General features: G+C 46.4%; 1 protein-coding gene across 4 annotated transcripts in view; it reads right to left on the bottom strand.

Annotated features, from left to right (window-relative positions):
* The window catches only part of MYO18B (myosin XVIIIB), a 245,078-nt gene that overhangs the window by 46,650 nt on the left and 179,259 nt on the right, over positions 1 to 19,169 (bottom strand). For all 4 annotated transcript variants that reach the window (XM_045534350.1, XM_045534352.1, XM_045534351.1 and 1 more), the window contains exon 39: positions 16,901 to 17,086. In XM_045534350.1, the coding sequence (XP_045390306.1) occupies positions 16,901 to 17,086 (186 nt within the window). The remainder of the gene's footprint in view (positions 1 to 16,900; positions 17,087 to 19,169) is intronic.

Genomic DNA, 19,169 nt, shown 5'->3' with positions numbered 1-19,169 from the left:
AGGCCGAGGCAGGTGGATCGCTCAAGGTCAGGAGTTCGAGACCAGCCTGAGCGAGACACCGTCTCTACTAAAAATAGAAATAAATTATCTGGACAACTAAAAATATATATAGAGAAAAAAATTAGCCGGGCATGGTGGCGCATGCCTGTAGTCCCAGCTACTCAGGAGGCTGAGGCAGTAGGATCACTTCAGCCCAGGAGTTTGAGGTTGCTGTGAGCTAGGCTGATGCCACGGCACTCACTCTAGCCCAAACAAAGTGAGACTCTGTCTCAAAAAAAAAAACAAAAACATAAACCTCCCCCTTCCATGATTTCAGGGGGTCTGGCATAAACAGAAAATACGACACGGTACCACCTGCTCTAAATGAGCCCTCTGGTCCAACTGCATCAGTGTCACCTGTTTGCTGATTGGACATGCAGAATCTCAGAGCCTGCCCCAGACCTGCTGAGTCAGAAACTCCATCTTTAACAATATCCCCAGGTGATCTGTCTACAAGGAGATGTTTGAGAAACGCAGGCTTTGCAATTAAGAGCATAGGTTTTGGAGTCCAAGAGACTGATCACATCCCTTGGTGCCGATCTTTCCTAGCTATCTGGCCTTGGGCAAATCACTTCACCTCTTGTAAGCCTCTTTTGTTAAACGTGTAAAATAGAGATAAAAATATGACCTCCCTCCTAAGGTTGAAAGTGCAGATTTAATTAGTCGGTGCATCAAAAGCGCTTTGCACAGTGTCTGTCACACGGTAGACACGCGGGAAACGTCAGTTCCCTACCCCCTTTCAGATGCCTCTCGGACGATGTCGTTAGGAAACCCAGGCTCACAGAGGTGGAACATAAAGATGTTGAAGCTCCCTCCATACACTTTTGCCATCTTCCTTTTGATGGAGTCTAAAATTATACCAGCCAGTTGGCCACGCATGCTCCATTTATTCATTTATTGACTCAGCAGGAAAGAAAAACAACTGCTAAGCGGTGGGCGCTCTCTCTTTCCCCTCCGCATCTCGAGGTCACGGCCCGGTTGTGCCGCCTCGCGGATGAACAGCCTCATCAAACTCACTTCGCAGCGGGGGGGGGGGGGCCCCTGGGCTCTGGTTAGGACCATCAGTTATGCCCCCAGGCGCTCAGGATCACCTTCCGCTTCTGATCAAGGGCTTGGCTCGTGGGCGCTGTCCAGCACTTCGGAAGCCAGGCCTTGATTCCGAGGGTCTCCCCCATTTTCCTTTAGCTATGGGACATATGAACAGTTCTTTGACTCTCTCCCCTGCCAGGGACCACTTCAGCCACAGCCCCCAAAGGCTCCTTCTTGCCTTCATTTCCTCTCTGGAAGCCAGGCACTGTCCTGGGGTGGACGGTGACCTGAACCAGGCAAAACTGTCCTTAAAATGGTTCTACCTTTGAATGGAACCCTTTGGAATGGCTGGAGACAGGTCTAGGAGTGTCCCGTGCAAATCCAAGTGGTTGGTGGGACCTTTTCTATTTTACGTTCTAAAACGGGGATGGTGAACTATGGCCCGTGGGTCAAACCTGGCCTGCTTCCTATTTTTATAAATAAAATTTTATCGGAGCACAACTCTTCATTTATGCATTGCCTATGGCTGATTTCATGCCTTAAAGATTCAGGGGTTGAGACAGAGACTCTATGGTGCACAAAACTAAAAATATTACTATCTAGCCCTTTGTAGAAAAAATGTACTGGCCCCTGTTCTAAAATCCTAAAGTTCTAACACTGTGTAACATTAGGAGCTAACAATTCCTATAATGCATGGATTTCAATATTCCGTACTTCTACTAGGTTGAGACACCTGCAATCAACTATAGTGAACAATTTTAGGCCTATACAAATGGTAAATTCATATGGTTCAACTTAAAATTTTAATATTATACATGTCCAATGATTCAGGATTCTATAAATCCTAAGGTTTTCTGGTTTGAAGGCTCTAAGGTTGTATACATCAAAGTTCTAGGATGTTCTTATCCCAAAGGCTAAAATTCTGCAGGTCTAATGGCTGAGTAGCCATATTGATAATGAGGAGATGCTATTGTAGTAGAGGAGGAAAAGGTATGAGAGTTAATTAGCAGACATCAAAGGGTTAGGCAAGTAAATTAATTTTTCAAAAAATGCGGGCTGGTGGTACCTTGTAAAAAAATGGATGAAATACAGATGAGAGATGACAACGCTTGCATCCTTGCTGTCCCAAGACTGGGGTGGCCTAAGACACAATTGGGATTTGACTCAAAGGAGCTGAGGGACCAAGTGAGGCTCAGCTGAGCATGTATTACTCTTGGTTGCTCCAGAAATAGGTCCCCCTCCTTATGACAATGATACGATGATGAGAAAAGCCATATGTGAGCAAAAAGGGAATCAGAAATAAAGTGGCATGTGGCCAGCTAGCTCCACCCTAGGGAGAAGTCTGGGAGGGAATATGCAAATGAGACAGGAAGGAAGCAGAAGCATCTGGGCTCTACACAAAAGGATTATGCCTGCTGTCCCAGGCGGTGGCCCCCAGCCACACGTGGCTACTGAGCATTTGACATGTGGCCAGTGCAATGGAGCTCTGAATTTTAAATTTTCTTTCATTTTAATTAATTTAAATATAAACAGCCCTATAAGGCTGGTGGCTACCACACCGGACAACACCATCCTAGGGTATTCGTGTATGTTGTAGTGAGATGGAAAATCATCTAAATATCTGGGGAATATCTGCATTTCACTTGTTCTGTCTGCTGAAACCATCACTCCAAGGGAAAAAAAAATAAAAGAACTCCAAACTAAGAGCCATTGAGTTCTGTCCTTCTACATCCAATGTTTCTGTGGTCTTGAGGTTCTAAGAGGTGTTATTGTTCTATATTCTGATGACTCAAAGCCCTGAAATGCTCAGGAAACCCTACTGATGGATACTGACAGCCACGACCACCCTCTTTTTCAAAGCAAGCTCTCAGTTTCGCATTTGCAAATGTTTCATGGAATCATGAAACCATTGAGCAGTAAACATTTGAACACCTACTGGGTGTGTGGTTAACTTTTAGACCCCACACTGGAAGAGTCAAGAAGAAAGTGATGTCTGGCAATAGGAAGTCGATAGTGTGGTTGAGGGAAGAGACCTAGAAGCAAAACAACCAAATCAGTAACACACAGGCAGGGACCATAAGCTACATTGTGTAGCAGACTGTGTGGGTAAGATCTAGATGGGAGGAAATCCTGTCTTTAACCTCTCTCAGCCTTAGTCTCCTCTCCCGTAATACAGTCCTGATGAAATACCTATATCAGGGCTCCTCCAGTTGCCGCCCCAGGGCCTTGTTAAAATGCCAGTCAGGACTCAAAGGGGCAGGGCAGGGCCGGAGATTCTGCAATTTCTACAGCCAAGGCTGCCAGTGTGCAAATAAACTTCGAAAAGCAAAGTCATAAGTCACAGAGAATTGGGGAGAATTAAATGACATGAAGTATAAAACATGCTTAGTCCTGTTTTAAAACATGATAGGCCGTTCTAGAAACAGTAATCACAGCAACAACAATAACAAGAAAATATATGTTCTATGTAACCCAACTTAAAATCAATCTCCAGCTGAAAGCCGTAATAGAAACAAACAAACCCACACACCATAGAACGACAAATCACGGCTCTGTTCACACTTTTCCTGTGAAGAGTAATTATCTTTTTTGCCCTCTCTGATTAAGTGAATTTTAACTATTAGCATCATCGCACAAAAGTCTGAATTGTCTCTAGAATTCCGTCTGAAGATCACACGTGTTCCAATGCAAACGTAATTATTAGATTTGATACGCTGCAGTGTCCTTGACTTGCAGACACACGGTCTTTAATGATGGGCCAACGTTAAACGACAACACAAACCAGGCACTCTAACAACAGAAGGGCGTACACAGAATCGTAATTTGCGTACTTGGGGTTTTCCACCTGAGGCTTGCCTCTGTGATGGAAACAAAACAGGCACCTTGGTGTGGCGGGGCACCGGTAGAACCACAACAGAAGGACCATCCTCAGGATACTCAGACCTGCTTTCAAAGGGACTACAGACACATCTGCATCGGCAACTGTCACTAGAGCTGGGGCCAACAGAAAAGCAGACAGCCTTCTTTTAGTAGAGTTTACTCTCTTGTGCTTTCTAGCAGGAATGAGGGGGTCGATATTAAGGAGAGTTATAATTTCTTAACCACTTAATGTGTGCAAGACACTCCTTTAATCTCCCTACTACCTTATGACCCATTTTACAGATGAAGAAACTAAGACTCAGAGAGGACAGGTGATTTGCCCAGTTCTGAAAGAGCTAGAGCCAGGATTTAAACCTAGCTCTGCTGTCTGTCCCCTGCTCCACCTTTCCTTCCAACAGAGCAAGATTTGGCAAACTACAGCCTGTAGGCCACATTGGCCCACCATCTGTTTTTGTAAATAAAATTTATATATATATATTTTTTTAATTAATTTTATTTCAGAATGTTACAGGGGTACAGATATTTAGGTTATATATATTGCCTTTGCCCCACCCAAGTCAGAGAAAAGAAGACAGACTAATGGCCAAGAAACATAAAAAATGCTCAACATGTTCTAATCATCAGGGAAATGCAAATCAAAACCACAATGAGATATCACTTAATTCCGGTGAGAATGGTTTTTATCAAAAAGTCCCAAAACAACAAATGGCGTGGATGCGGAGAGACAGGAACACTCATACACTGCCGGTGGGACTGCAAACTAGTACGACGTCTATGGAAAGTAACATGGAGATACCTCAAAAGGCTAAAAGCGGAACTGCCATTTGCTCCAGCAATCCCACTACTGGGCATCTACCCAAAGGAAAAAAAGACATTCTGTAAATAAAGTTTTATTGGAATACTACCATGCTCCTTCATTCACATACCATCTGTGACTGCTTTTGTGTTACAAGGGAGGTTTGAGCAATTGTGACAGAGATGGTATGGCCTACAAAGTCTGAAATATCTACTACCTGATCCTTTACAGAAAATACTTGCTGATCCCGGGAATGGTGCACCTAGTTGTTACCTGCGTGCAACTCCAGCAAGCTCTCAGGAAGAAGTGAAAACCATCTTTTTTTTTTCCCCCTAAGTTCCTTTCCTTTTGTTTGTTGAGAAGTGACATCAGTATTTTTTTCCCCCACCCACCAAGCAGTTAGCTCAAAAAGGCAGGAGCCTGACGGATTCCCCCTGAGTGTTTGTTTATAAGCGTCTCTCCAGCAGGACGCTTTGTCTCTAAACTGCTGCCAAACTTTAATAACAGCGTCGACCACGTCATCTCCCACCAAAAGCAAACAGGAAACCTAGCTCTGCACCCAGCTGGGTGGATGTCAGCTGCAGACAGCTGCAAATTGCCTGAACAAGGACAGATGTAGCTTGTTTTTGCCTTTCTTTTTCCATCTGAAAACTTTGTGAGGGGGAGATGAGAATGCTGTTAGGGAAATGAAAGTGTTGATTCTAATTATCGGAGCGGGCGGCAGAGGTGACAGGCGGCAGGATGGGCTCCGAGTCATTTACCTGGAATGCAGCCAAGGCAAAGCTGGGGAGAGGACAGAATTCCAATGAAGCGGATGCTCAGGACACTGAGTGCAAAGAAGGAGACATCTATGAACCCAAAGGTCACCGAGTGGGGACACGGCATTTGGGGACATAATTCCCAGAATTTTCAAACTGGAAATAATCCAACCATTGGCCTAAGGCTTATCCCTCCATTCTGAAGCTCAGAGTCGGCCTACTCTCGAAGGGGCTCTGAGGTGCTCTCTGACTTTGGTTTCACTCTTGTGGTGATGATGATGATGATGATGATGATGGTGATGGTGGTGGTGGTGGTGGTGGTCCTGGTAGTGCTGATGGTGATGAAGATAATGATGGTGATGACTGCAGGGATGGTGGTAGACATGGTAATGATGGTAGTGGTGGTGATGCTCATGGGGGTGGCGGTAATGATGATGATGGTGATGGTGGTGATGAAGAGATGATGGTGATGGTCAGGATAACAATGATGACAGTGGGTTTACTTTATGCCAGACACTGTGATAAGCACTTAAAACACATTATCTCATTAAATATTCCCCACGATGCTGTGCAGGAGTTGCAATGATTATCCTCACTTTATGAGATAGCACAGAGAAGGCGAGTGCCTTGACCAAAGTCACACAGTATGGACATGGTGAAACTGAGATTTGCATCTCGCTCGCCTTACTCCCAGTTCTTTCTCCTTCCCGTCAAGCTCTTTCTTCTCTCAACACGTACTCTTCATGCCCACTATGTGCTAAACAATGTTCTAGGGCAAAGGTAAACAAACTTTCTCTGTAAAAGGCTGGATAGTAAATATTTTAGACATTCTGGGCCAAATGGTCTATGTCATGAAGACTCCTCTTGGCCACTGTAGCATGAAAGCAGACACAGACATATGTAAGTGTGTGTGATTATGTCTCAATAAAACTTTATTTACAAAAAAGCAAGAGATCGGCCAGATTTGATCATGGATTATGAAACTGTTTTGCGTTGCTGCCTCAGGGGCCGGGGTGGGAGGGAGACGAGCCCTGATGTGGAGCTCTGCCTCTGTTTACCACAGAGCTGCATCAGCTGTGAATTCAAAACAGGGCTTGGCTACCTTTAAACAAACAAACAAAACTTGGCAAGCTCTGGATTGACACCGCCCAGGAGAGAGAAGCAAGAGATATCTCTCTGCCCTTTGAAACCATCTCCGCAGAGATAGGGTGACACTTGTGGAATCATGTCGGGGGGTAGGTACAGAATCAATCTGGAATGGGCTGGAGAGAGAGAGAGGTATCTACAGGGATATTGGTGTCCACGGAGGTATGACTTCCCCAACCCTGCAGTTGCATGACCAGTAGTGGAATTTCCATTGGTATGAGGTTGGAGAATGCATCAGTGGGGATGAAGAGGCCTAGGTACCTCCAGGTTGGAGATTCCGTGACTCTGTGCATAGGTCTTGGAGTGTAGGAATGAGCTTGTTCCAGAGGAGGCTGTCACCAGGACTATTGGCTCTTTGAGACACATTCGAAGCTTGCAGCTCCAGGACCAACCAGCTCTGAACTTGTCCAGGTCTCAGCAGAGTTCTAAAGATCATCTGGTCCATCTTACAGAGAGGGATAGTGAGTCCAGCAAGGGAAGAGGCATGCTCAAGGTCACCTAGTCAGTTAAAAGCAGAAGGAGCTCAAATTCAAGGCTCCTGGCTCCAAGGAAGGCTTCTGCTACTATGTGAGCCACTCCCTTGGGAAGACAGAAAGGAAAATCAGGCTTTCTACTTCTGATCTCCTTTTCCTTTCTTTGATCCACCCTACTTATAGGATGTCCTAGCCCCAGGCGTAACAGAAAAGGTAGAAAACAGAGGAGGCAAAAGTCAAATAGGAGGCAAGAAAAAAAAGCCGAGAAGGGACGTGTGGCCATGCAGACAGATCTCAGCGAGGGTCCAGGCACACAGACACGGCCTCTGCAGTGGGCTTCTGTGGGTTTTTTTCTACTGGCACCAACATTTCGGTTTTCCTTGGGGGAACTATTCTTCCTCCACTCTCCATCCATGTGGTTAGGATGGCCCTGACTCTACTCCTGGATTCAGGGCTGGGCATTTCTCCCAGAACTGTCCAATCAGAGACTGCACCCTTCAGGCACCAGTGATTGGTTTAGGGTTGGGCATTTAATGCCCATCAGAATCAATGAGACTCCATTTCTGGACCTTCATTTGAGTTATTTCGTAAAAGAGGCCCTCTTCTTACTGAGGTTGACAGGCTGGCTTTTTGTCAGCCTTGACTCTGTCGCCATGAGAAAGGGAAAGCCTACCTGAGAGTGGCAACCAACCCCAAGGAGATGGGAACAGAGAGCTCCATCCAGTGGCGCCCTGGTAAATGTTTCAAACTGGCTCTGGAGCTGGGAGAGGGGAGCCCTGATTTGTAGCATTGGCCGATTTCCACGGCATCAATACTCGCTCAATGGGTAACATTGACCGCGCTCCCAATGTGACATCATTGAACACAGAATTGGGAAGAGATGGGCACAGTCACCTCTGCTAAACTGGTACCAGTGAACCACAGCCCCGTGGATTCAGCCTGTTGGCATCATTGGCATCCCTGAACTCCACTGGGTCTGAAACCAGAGGTCACGAGACTTTTTCGTTGCGTGAACCAATAAATTCCCTTTTGCTTAAGCCAACTTGAATTTTGTTTCTGTCACTTAACAAACAAAAGAGACTTAACTTAGACAAGTTTACTCATCTATTCCCACTAAATACTCTTCCAATTCCAAACTGGTCAGTTCTCCCAATAAAGCCATTTTGCTTTCCCACTGTTGGTCTGTCCTCAAGTTTCTTTTGTTTGTTTGTTTGTTTGTTTCTATTTTTTGTGGAGATGAGGTCTTGCTCTTGCTCAGGCTGGTCTCAAACTCCTGACCTCAAGCGATCCTCCTGCCTTGGCCTCCCAAAGTGCTAGAATTACAGGCATGAGCCACTGCACCTGGCCTGTCCTCAAGTTCTGAAATCTGCTCTTCTCATGGTTTAAGCTCAACCACGGGGGGGGGGGGGGGGGAGGGCTGTATAAAAAAACACCAAATAGAGGAATTACCCTTTAAACAGAATTATAGTCTGGAAATGAATTCAAAATATTGTCTGACCTTGGGGGTCCCCGGATTTCCTTGGGACCACTGTTTGCTGAAGGTGTCGACCCGTAACAGTGAACACACTTCCTACTGTGAACACCAACCTTCCTAGGCCCCCCTCATATGCAATTAAGGGAAGCGTAATCTCATCTAAACAATTTGAATTGGATTTATTTGACTAATTTAATGTACACCTGCCATATTCAATCAATAGCTCCCCCATTTCGTTTTTAAGTAATTAACTCTGAGGAGTTAAGTTACCCTAATTTCCAGCAAGTCTGAAGTGACGAAAGTTCAATTGATGGAGTCTCAGGGGACAAGATTAGTATCTGCTCCGCTATTTGCCGTCTCGAGACTCGGCGCATTATTTGTAATTGGTATCAGCAAATTTAAATTCTGATTAATTGCTGGCAAGCCTGTTTTCAATGCAGAAACAAAACCACAAGTCGGGGAGTAATAGACCCAATTATTCTAGGTAGGCTTTCGGTAATAGATTTTATTATCAAGATATCTCATCTCAGAGGTAGATGCAAAAAAAAAAAAAAGAAAGAAAGAAACCTCATTTCATTAGATGGTAACACCTCTTGAATTGAGACAAGCACATTGGCCGTGTGAGATGCAGACAACGTGGAAAGATTCAGTTTCAGAAACGTGTCTGGGGCTGGTGGCACGTAAGTCCCTCCTAGGACCAAGTTTCTTTTGTGCAGAAACCTTTGTGGGGAGACACACGGAAGGCCGTGATGCCCAGGAGGAGGGCAGTGACAGAAATACCCTCGGTTTCCTCTGTCGGCTCTCTGAGCACATTGGGAGACCCATAAGAGTGGGTCTTAAAGGCAGCCTGTGAACACGGAGTTTATAAACGTGTCGGGCCACTTTGGATCACGCTGGGATAACGGGGCCTTAATTAGGAGAGCATCTCCCTGTCAGGAGAACCATAAAACGTGTTATTTACACCTGGCTCCTGGCCACAAATGCCCTCCATATGGAATGCCTTTTTAAATACTTCAGCTCCCAGCCAAAGTCATTCATCTTTACGCTCTCAAGTTCATAGCCATTTGCAGGAGGAAAACACTGAGGGCTTTTTAAAACGGACACCTTCACTGTGGGTCTGGTGGATGCCACGTGGCAGGTAGCAGGAGAGAGCTGTAGTCTGACCTTTGGAAACATCAATCTGTGGGTGGCAAAAAAATTTAAAGAAAAAAAAAAAAAAAAAGAAAAGGCAAGGCAAAAATTAAATCAAATACAAAAACCAAACAGAACCTGGCTTTGGGCTTCCTAAGGCCCTTACCCAATGTGGCCAGAAGACAGAAGAAAGTGGACAAGAGGAATGACAGAGCCAGCGCGCCTTCGGGGAGAGCTGTGTGGCAGAAGGTTCTAGAAGCACAGCATGACTTACTCGCTTTCGACTTTTGGGGTAGGTGGGACTGTACCCATTTCACACACAAGGTAAAAGACCTTGCTCAAGAGGACAGAGTTCTGATGGCGCAGTAACTTTGCTCAAAAGAAGACAGTGAGTGAGCGATGAGATTTGGTTAAGAGCTTTCTGACTCCAAACTTTCACTCCTTTTGCTCCACTGCCAGCCTTCTATCCAGGGCGTGCCCCCCACCCCCCAGGAGACTCCAGGCCCATGGTGTATTGAAAGCAGCTCATTCCGGTTGGCAAGAGATGCTTGTTAAATTTTCAGGAATTCTGAAATCCCGTTGTCAAACAGAGCTATTATTAAAACATAAACAATGTAAGCTTACAATTTAAATAAATTATATTAAAAACAAACAATGCATGCTCAAAATGCACCACTTCCTAACGATTTTACTAACATTTTACTATACCTGTGCTTTTGCAGTTGTTTGTGTCTATTGCCTCTGTGTGGTGGAAATGATACAGAATGGTGTGCTACCCTGCATTGCTTCCCAGCTCTGCATTCGGTGACGTCGTGTAGTTAGGTTGAAATCAGCCCCGATGGGAAGATTTACACCACAGCAATTGGCAGACACTACAAACCAGGGATTCACCTACGCTGGAGAGGCAGTTGTTAAGCGTTTACCAGCACACTACCACCCCCATCGCCTTTCCTGGTGGTCTGGTGTCATCCTCTCAATCCAAATCCACCTCTCAGTGACATCGATGGGAGGGAAATGACTGATACCAAGGGGACAAGGACCTCACAGCTACCCCCTCCTCTGCATTAGGCCTCCCATTCTTTTCATTTTCCCCCCTGAAGGTGAAAAATATACCCCAAAGTAACACCAAATAAATAATTCACAGGCCATATATAATTGATGCTAGATTTAACAGAAGTAGAGCCATAAGTGGTTGTCTATTAACTATTTATGACCTTGCCCGGGCGGCTGACAAGCCAGGCTCGGTGAGGAGATCACACCCATGCTCCCATGTTTTATTTAAACATTATTAAAAGTACACAGTCTGCAGCGAGGCTTTCAATTCCGCTCAGAATTAGATTCTGCTGTGAAGCCACCTTGGGGTCTTGGAAAGGTTACCATTGGATTTTGCTGGAATGGCTACTGTGTTGTTCCTGGGAGCCTAGGGAGTTGTGTTCTCCCTTCCTGGTATGCCTCCCTCTCCAGTGGCCCTGTGACCTTGGGCACATCACGGCACCTCTCTGTTTAATCATCTGTAAAATGGGGAGTTATCATGAGTGTTACCTTAAGGGTTATTGTGAGGATTAGATTAGACCAGAGGCTCTTAACAGGGTGGCTTTGCCCTCTTGGGGGCATTTGTTAATGTCTGCAGACATTTTTGACTGTGATAACTAGATGCTATTTGCATGTAGTAGGTCGGGGCCAGGGGTGCAGCTAAACATCCTACCATGTGCAGGACCGACCCCACAACAGAGAACTATCAGACCAAGGTGCCAATAATGCCAAGGCTGAGAAACTCTAGATTACGGACTCAAAAGCAATATGAATTTGTATGATTAATTTTTTTAAATGAACTTGAATGAGTAAATACCATGTATCTAAAATTCATGTTCTAAGTACAAGTCAAATCCAGCTTCAAATTCTGTCTCTGCCACTTCTGGGGAAAGTGACTTTGGGGTAATTGTTTCACCTCTCTGGTTCCTAGTTTCCTGATCAGTAAAATATGGATAACTATCTCAAATAGTGAGGCTAAAAGGAGAGGACTCGTGTAAAGTACTTAAGCCAGTGCCCAGCACGCAGCGTGTGGTAAACAAATACTAGCTGCTGTGACTATCGTCACCTTCAACCGTCACAGACATTGCAAGGGAGGCGGAAGCAGAGCTGGCAGATGTATGACAAAGTTTGAGTCCTGGGAGAAAGTCAGAGGAGGAGCAAGAAAAGGAAGGAGAAAGAAAACAAAGTGCCATCTATTAAGTGCCTACTATGTGCCACCATTTGGTACTCTTATTAATACACACATTACCTCATTTAATTGTCACAGTCATCCAACAAAACAGGCTGCGTTACACCCCTCTGGTTTACAGATGAAGAAATCAAGATTCTGCAACGTCAGCTTAGCTGTCTAAGGCATCAGACTCAAGTCCAGGGCTCTTTCAACCATCCTGTAGTGGGTTAAATAGTGTTCCCCCCAAATCCATACCCACCTGGAAACTCAGAACGTGACCTTATTCAGAAATAAGGTCTTTGCAGAAATAGTTAAGATGAGGTCATACTAGATTAGGGTGGGCCCTAAATCCAATGACTGGTGTCCCCCTATAAGAAGAGGAGAGAGACACACCGGGACAGAATGAAAAGAGAAGTTCATACGAGAACAGAAACAGAGATTAGAGTGATGCAGCCACAAGCCAAGGAATGCCTGGAGCCACCAGAAGTCAGGAGGGGAAGGAAGGAGGATCCACGACAGTCTTCAGAAGGAGTGTGGCCCTGCTGACACCTTGATTCTGATTTCTGGCCTCCAGAACTAGGAGACAATATATTTCTGTTGTTTTGAAACATCCAGTTTTTGGCAATTTGTTATGGTAACCCTAGGAGATTAATACACACGAAGAGGGAGACAGGTCATTGCTAAATAGCTAGAAATCTCGCTGGGGTCACTGGGTAGCTTTACTAAGAGTGAGCAGAAGCTCCGAGACCTGGAGAACTTGCGAAAAGGACGCTTGTTCAGAGGAAAGTTGAAAGTAGAGTCAGGCTAAGACGGTGAAGGGTGAAACCCAACAGGTGTGGCCTCCTAAACAGGTGCAGGTGGCTGAAAGCAGGCGGAGGACGGGCCTTCCGGTCACCATCAGCACTTCCAGCTTCCCTGACACCCCCTTGGATACCCTGTCCTGGGGCCAAGGTGGTCTCGCCTGGACTCCGTAGCTACTGAAAAACAACAGAATATAAATCCACGCATGAGCTGTCTCCTCGTCCCAGTGACAAAGGGACTTGAATGATTTAGAGCCAGAATATTCTTTTCTCCATAATGGTTCCTGGAGTCTCCAGGAATAGTACATTTACTAAAATTAATGGCAAAACCTCATTTTTCTTTTTCTCTGGAAGAGAAGTTCCATCGGCGGGGTAATTGATGCTGATCTGGATGTGCCGGTGAGTCAGCTGGGGGTATAAATCATTCACATGCAACAACTCGCAACCCTTAAACCAACACCAACAGTGACAAATGGTACAGGCTGGGGACAGGCGGAAAGGAACACGGACAGGAGATCCATCAACATCTTTCTTGCTTCTCACCGGGGCCCTGGATCCTTTTTTGGTCTCCCACAGTAGAGCCATTTTTCAGCAAGGTTGGGTTGAAAGGGCAGCGGGGGTGGGGGGTGGGTGGATCTGGTGATAGCTTCGGCGTTGGATGCGCAGGATCCCAGCTCTGCCATCCCCGACCCTGCAGCCTTGGGCAATCTCACATCCCTGCCCTCCACATCCTCCACCCACTGGGGTTGATGTTAAGCATTAAAGAAGACAGAATCTGCAAAGAGCCTGAGCATAGAACAATGCAATAAACGTTTGTTGAATGAATGAATGAATTGAATGAACAAATGAATACTTGAACAGTGGAGTTCATGAATTCATTCTATGTCTCTAGGGAGATTTGAATTTTAAAAATGGAAGATAAAGAAGACAGTGTTCCACCCTAAGAAATGGATTTGTGGTGGTGACAGTGGGTGTGGGAGAGAGATTTGGTGGCAGCTGGCTTTCCAAGACTCGCTCACATCATGGCACACCACCCCAGTTTTGCCTGTGAAAGCTCTGAGCTCTCATTATGGAGGAAACTCCATACCTGTATGCAATACACTAGCCATGGCCTTAGCTAAATTTTCCCATGCAGCTATACATTCCATGCATGAGCCCCTTGAGGTCAAGGATGTGTCCTGTTCCTCACCAGATCCCAAGCATGTAGCACGGGGCTTGATCCATAGTGAAAATAATGTACACATACCACACAAACGAAAGAACCAGAGCTCTGGCTTCCTTTCAGGGTTTTGGTATAGTTTAGAGAGAACAAATGGCACAGAGAAGCTGCCCCTTGGCTTACAGGAATGAGATGGGGAAAGGCAAATTGGTGGCTTGGACATGGACAGGCAGGATCATCTGTCCTGAGACGCCTGGGCAAGTACAGGACGCCACGCCAATAGGAGGGGTCTCAGCAACAAGACTCGACTTGAAATGACAGTGAGCACTTAACTCTTCCACTGAGCCCCGTTTTGTCTACACTGTAGGTGTCTACACAGCAGGGACCTCAGGATTCCTCATCCCTCCTTACCAATGCCTGTACCTGTGCCATGGGCATGGCTGGTATTGAGTCGATATGTGTTGAATGAATAAACAAGAGTATGACATCCTCTTTTCTCCCAGTGGAAACTTCCCAGGGCCGAAAGGCAAGGGACATACTTGAGGTCAAATAGGTTGATGAGTTTTGGGGACATCCACTACTAGGAAGAGGCTGCTAGCCTGATATAACCCTTTGGAGCTTTGTTGTCCCACAGATTCACTGAGAAAACAGCAGGATGTGCTGGATGACTTCAGATCACCAGCCAAGGAGGAGCAACACCCTCCTCTTCCACAGTGGGTTGAAGGATGGCCTCCTGAAAGATATGTCCACTTTGAATCTGTGAATATGATCTTATTTGGGAAAACAGTCTTTGTAGATAAGACTGAGATAAGGATCTTGAGATGACATCAACTTGGATTTAGGGTGAGCCAAAAATGTAATTTCAGTTGTCCTTATAAGAAAAAGTCAGGGGAACATTCGAAATACACACACACAGAGAAGATGAGCCCCATGAAGATGGAGGTAGGGGTTGGAGTGATGCAGCCACAAGCCAATGAATGCCTGGAGCCATAAGAAGCCAGAAAAGGCAAACAAGTATTCTCCCCTAGAGCCTTCAGAGGGAGCGTGGCCTTGCTGACACATTGGTTTCAGACTTCTGGCCCCCAGAATTATGAGAAAATAAATTTCTGCTGTTTTAAGTCACCCAGTTCGTGGTAATTTGTTATGGCAATCCTACAAAACTGATATTTCTCCCTGCAAACACTCTGAAATAAAGAGAAAGTTCAGCTTTGATAAACTTACCCAAAAACTTGCAATCGAAATCAGAGAAAGATGCAAGTCTAATTTCAGCATATATGCAAGCTTTGTGTTTTACAGTTTTATGGGTTTTTTAATTTTTATTCATATGTGGGGGCTACACTACAATCTTTTCAGTATTTTAGGGTCTTTAATGATGTGACTATGGCCCTAGGAATGGGGACAGGGAGAGGAAAGTGAGAGGCAAGGAGAGAGGGAGGAGGGGAGGGAGAGAGGAAAGCCAGAGAAAAAGAGAGCAAGGGAGAGAGGAAGAAAACCACTGTTTGATCTGACTGGAATGACTGAGCGTCTGGCCAGTTAAAGAAGACATCAGAAGAGAAAGCCTAGGATGTTCTCTCCTCCCAGCCAGAGCTTGCGGGAGGGCAACTTGTCTGCGTGAGAAGCAAGGCTGGTTAGTGAGGAAGTTATCCTGTCAACTGAGGAAAGACCCTTTTTCTCTCCCAGTGCCATGGGGGTGGAGGAACTGCCAGTCAGGGGCCCTGGACTTTGGGAACCTCTGAATCTGTGCAGTGCCTCACCTCCCCCTGCACAAAAGAGCCAAGCAGCCAGCTTGTCAAGGGCAAAGCTGATGGGGGTAACACTGGCGGTGGGAAACAGTGGCCTGAGAAATATATTTGCTGTGGGAGGACAAGTTGGTGAGATCTGTCATAGCACCAGAATGGACAGGGTGGGAAGGAGAAAATGACTGTAATTTAGAGACCCCTGAGCCAAGCCTTGGCATGTGGTGGACTTTTTCAGGAAGGCTGTGTGGTGGTAGGCAAAGGGAGTGCCAGATGCCCCCTGGGTCACAGATTCAGAAATCTGGAGCCTTGGGGACATCTTGTCCCATGGGGAAAAGGCAGAGAGGCACTCTCGGATGCCCTCTGACTCTTGAAGGAAACTGTTCTTAGCACAAAACACCGGATGATGGCGAAACCATCCCATCAGGCAGGAAACAAATTTAAAACAGTTTCTTGGACTACACCAGGGGCAAAGTACGGCTTGGTGATTAAAAGCAGAGACTACAATGTTGGACAGTCCTGGGTTCAAATTCTTACTCATATGTGACCTTGGCCAAGTGAACATACCACTCTGAGCCTCAATTTGTCAGGTTGATGTCCCTGCGCCTCCGTTTCCTCATTTTTATAATGGACATCATCATAGCACCTACCTCCCAGTTTTAAGGTGAGGATTTAAACGAGAAATGTTTCGTTCAGAACCTGGCACACAGCAAATGCTTCCTACATGGTGGCTTGCATCATCATTTTTATGTTTTTGTTGTTGCAGTTCATGGCCCAGAAATAGCTCTGCGTTCACTACATGTGACCTGAGACTGGTTATCTCCCCTCTTTCCTTTAAGAGGGGCTCAGTCTCCTCATCTGTAAAATGGGAGTGGTAAGTCTGACTGTGCAGGGCTGGTGTGAGGTTACATGATATTACAGATGCTAAAACCCAGTGCAAGACAGGCTGTTAATGAACATTGGTCCCCCCCGCTTTGCACGAGGCTGCTCTGCTTTGGGGTTGAACTTGCGAGGCGGGAAATGAAAGTCCGGTGTCCTAATCAGGCTCGGGGCCGCCCAGCCGCAAGCAGTGGATGCCATTGGTCCGCTTTGGCCCCGCCCCCAGGGCTTCCAGCCAATAGCAGCGCCGTCTCTCAGCCCATCCCACTTCCGTTTCTTCCTGCTTCCGGCACACCGCGCAGGCCCAGCAGGCAGGCCCGGGAGTCTCGCACCGGAAGTCGTCCTGACCCTCGTCCCACCCTCACCGGCACGAGGGCCCGCACAGCGCGGGACTCACCAGCTCCATGCAGCGCCGGCTGGCCTCCTCCTCCCGGCGCGCCAGCTCTGCCATGTCCGCCTTCAGCTCCTCCAGGCGCCGCTGGTAATACTGGCTGCTCTCGCGCTGCTGGGACTCAGACGCCGCTGCCTGCGACAGCTCCTCGCCCATCTTGATCAGGCTGTCCCGAAGCCGGATCACCAGGACCTGGGAGGGGCAGAGGGTGCACGCCCGCCTGCAGTTAGAGGCCGGGGCCGCGAAGCAGGAGGCCTCAGGAAGACAACAAATCCTTTGCTGAACCTCTGGGGGTTTTCATAAAGTAATCGGGACAAGGATCCTCATGTCTGCTACAAACATGAAGAATCTACTGTAAAAACGTGGGAAATGATGACTGCTATTCCAGGAGGCAGTGTAGCACACTGAGGATGTTCTGGGTTCAGGTCCCCCCGCCCACCTCTTCCCGGCTGTGTGACTTGGGCAGGTTGTGCAACCTCTCAGAGACAGGGATGATGACAGTATCTGCGTCCCGGGCATGCTGTCAGGCTCCACTGCATTGTTATGCTGAAGGCTTAGCTCGGTGCCTGGCACCCAGACGTGCTGGATAAGGCTTGGGAATTATTAATATTTATAGCAGCCTCTATCCTGTCTTCATGCCAAGGTTTGCTGGGGGGAGGGGTGCAGTGGAGAGAGAACTGTGCTGGGGGCAACACCTTTTCCCCAACATGGGTTTTGGTTTCCTGATTTATAAAATGAGAGTGTTTCATCAGCTGATCTCTCATGAGCCTCAGCCCTAATATTTTATGACATTTTTCCTTTTCTGGGGAGTAGGAGGTAGGGAGGGATCCGGGAGGACACAGTGAAACAATAGAGAAAAGTGCTTTGGGCGTCACAAGTGCTGCAGAAAACAAACCCAAGGGCCGTTCTGCAGAATTCATTAGTTGGCCAACAAGCCTGGAACCAATCGATCCTGATGGGCAAATACTCCAGTGTTGACACAAGATGGAGCCCACATGAATATTTCAGGTCCTTGCTAAGGACTCTGAGCCACCTTTCTGCAGTCACAGGCAGGAGGAAAAGCAGACTCCAGACCAGACACTGAATAATAGCCTAAAAGGAAGTCTTTACTATTCAGTTCCATTTTGCCTGTCAAATGAAGTTCAGCAACAGTTTCAAGGAGCAGCTGGAGGGGGTATAAAGAGGAAGAGTAGTTCTCAAACTATGTCCTTGCGCTACCCCGTCTCTCCACTCCAAGGATCCAGGATTCTACTAAATTCAGATAATGGTGGCAGAGTGGGACAGTGAATTTGGAGATAGACTCTTTCAATTTCAAGTTTTTCTGTCATAATTTTCTTTTCTACTTTGCTATCATTTGACTATGCTAGAATCAAGTAAAAACTAGCATGAGATATAGCCTCACATTATGTATTTAATATTTAAAATATAGTAGATCACAAGTTTCATGGTGATCTACAGGGACAATCATGCCTTGACAGATCCCTTGAGCAATTCCGAGAACCACTGAGGGTCAAGGAAAAGAAGAATTTCTGTCTGTTCTTCATCTAGAGGAGCTTTACTGGAGACCAAATGCCCCTGGGGGATCAAGAGAAAACGTTTCAGAAAGAGGAAGGCAGCCTACCATTATCTGGATGCACTGTCATGCTGTGGTGAAGCCAGCTGCCTGCAGAGAAATTGGAATCTGTAACCAGGGTGGAGTGAAAGTCAGGCGTGGTGTCAATCTACCTTAGCCTGGGCACTGCCTGCCTTTATCTTGAGCAAGTCACTTGACCTCTCTGAGGTCATCTCATTCATTAGATGAGGCCTATCCTTCCTGCCCCATTGGGCTGTATCAAACATCAACTGGAGTAGCTGATAGAAAAGGATTTTGACAATGGTGATGTCCTCTGTAAAAGTCCCTTGCCATTGGCCTGCAGAGCTGAAGAAGTAAACACCTGTGCTCCCAGCTCAAGGGTGATGCAAATACAGGGTCCAGCATTAATGCCACCTCCTCCTGGAAGCCTCCCTGACTCCCCAGCCTTGAAAGGATGTCGGTCTTCTGAACCTCACAGCCCTCTTTCCAAATTATGGACATTCGTGTACATTTCTTACCCACATCTCTTACAAGGCTCTATGCTTCTAGAAAGCAGATCTATGTTACACAGCTGTCTTCTATGCACCTAAAACAGGGCCTAGCACACACTAGGTACCAAATAAATTTCTGTTCAAAATGAGTGTGGAGCACATAAGTGGTTGTATAGGTAGGTGGGGATGAGAAGAATTGGATCAGTGCATG

This window comes from Lemur catta, chromosome 21 (assembly GCF_020740605.2).
Source record: "Lemur catta isolate mLemCat1 chromosome 21, mLemCat1.pri, whole genome shotgun sequence".
NCBI lineage: Eukaryota > Metazoa > Chordata > Mammalia > Primates > Lemuridae > Lemur > Lemur catta.
The sequence above is the reverse complement of the archived record's forward strand: the minus strand, read 5'-3'. Positions and strand labels throughout refer to the sequence as shown.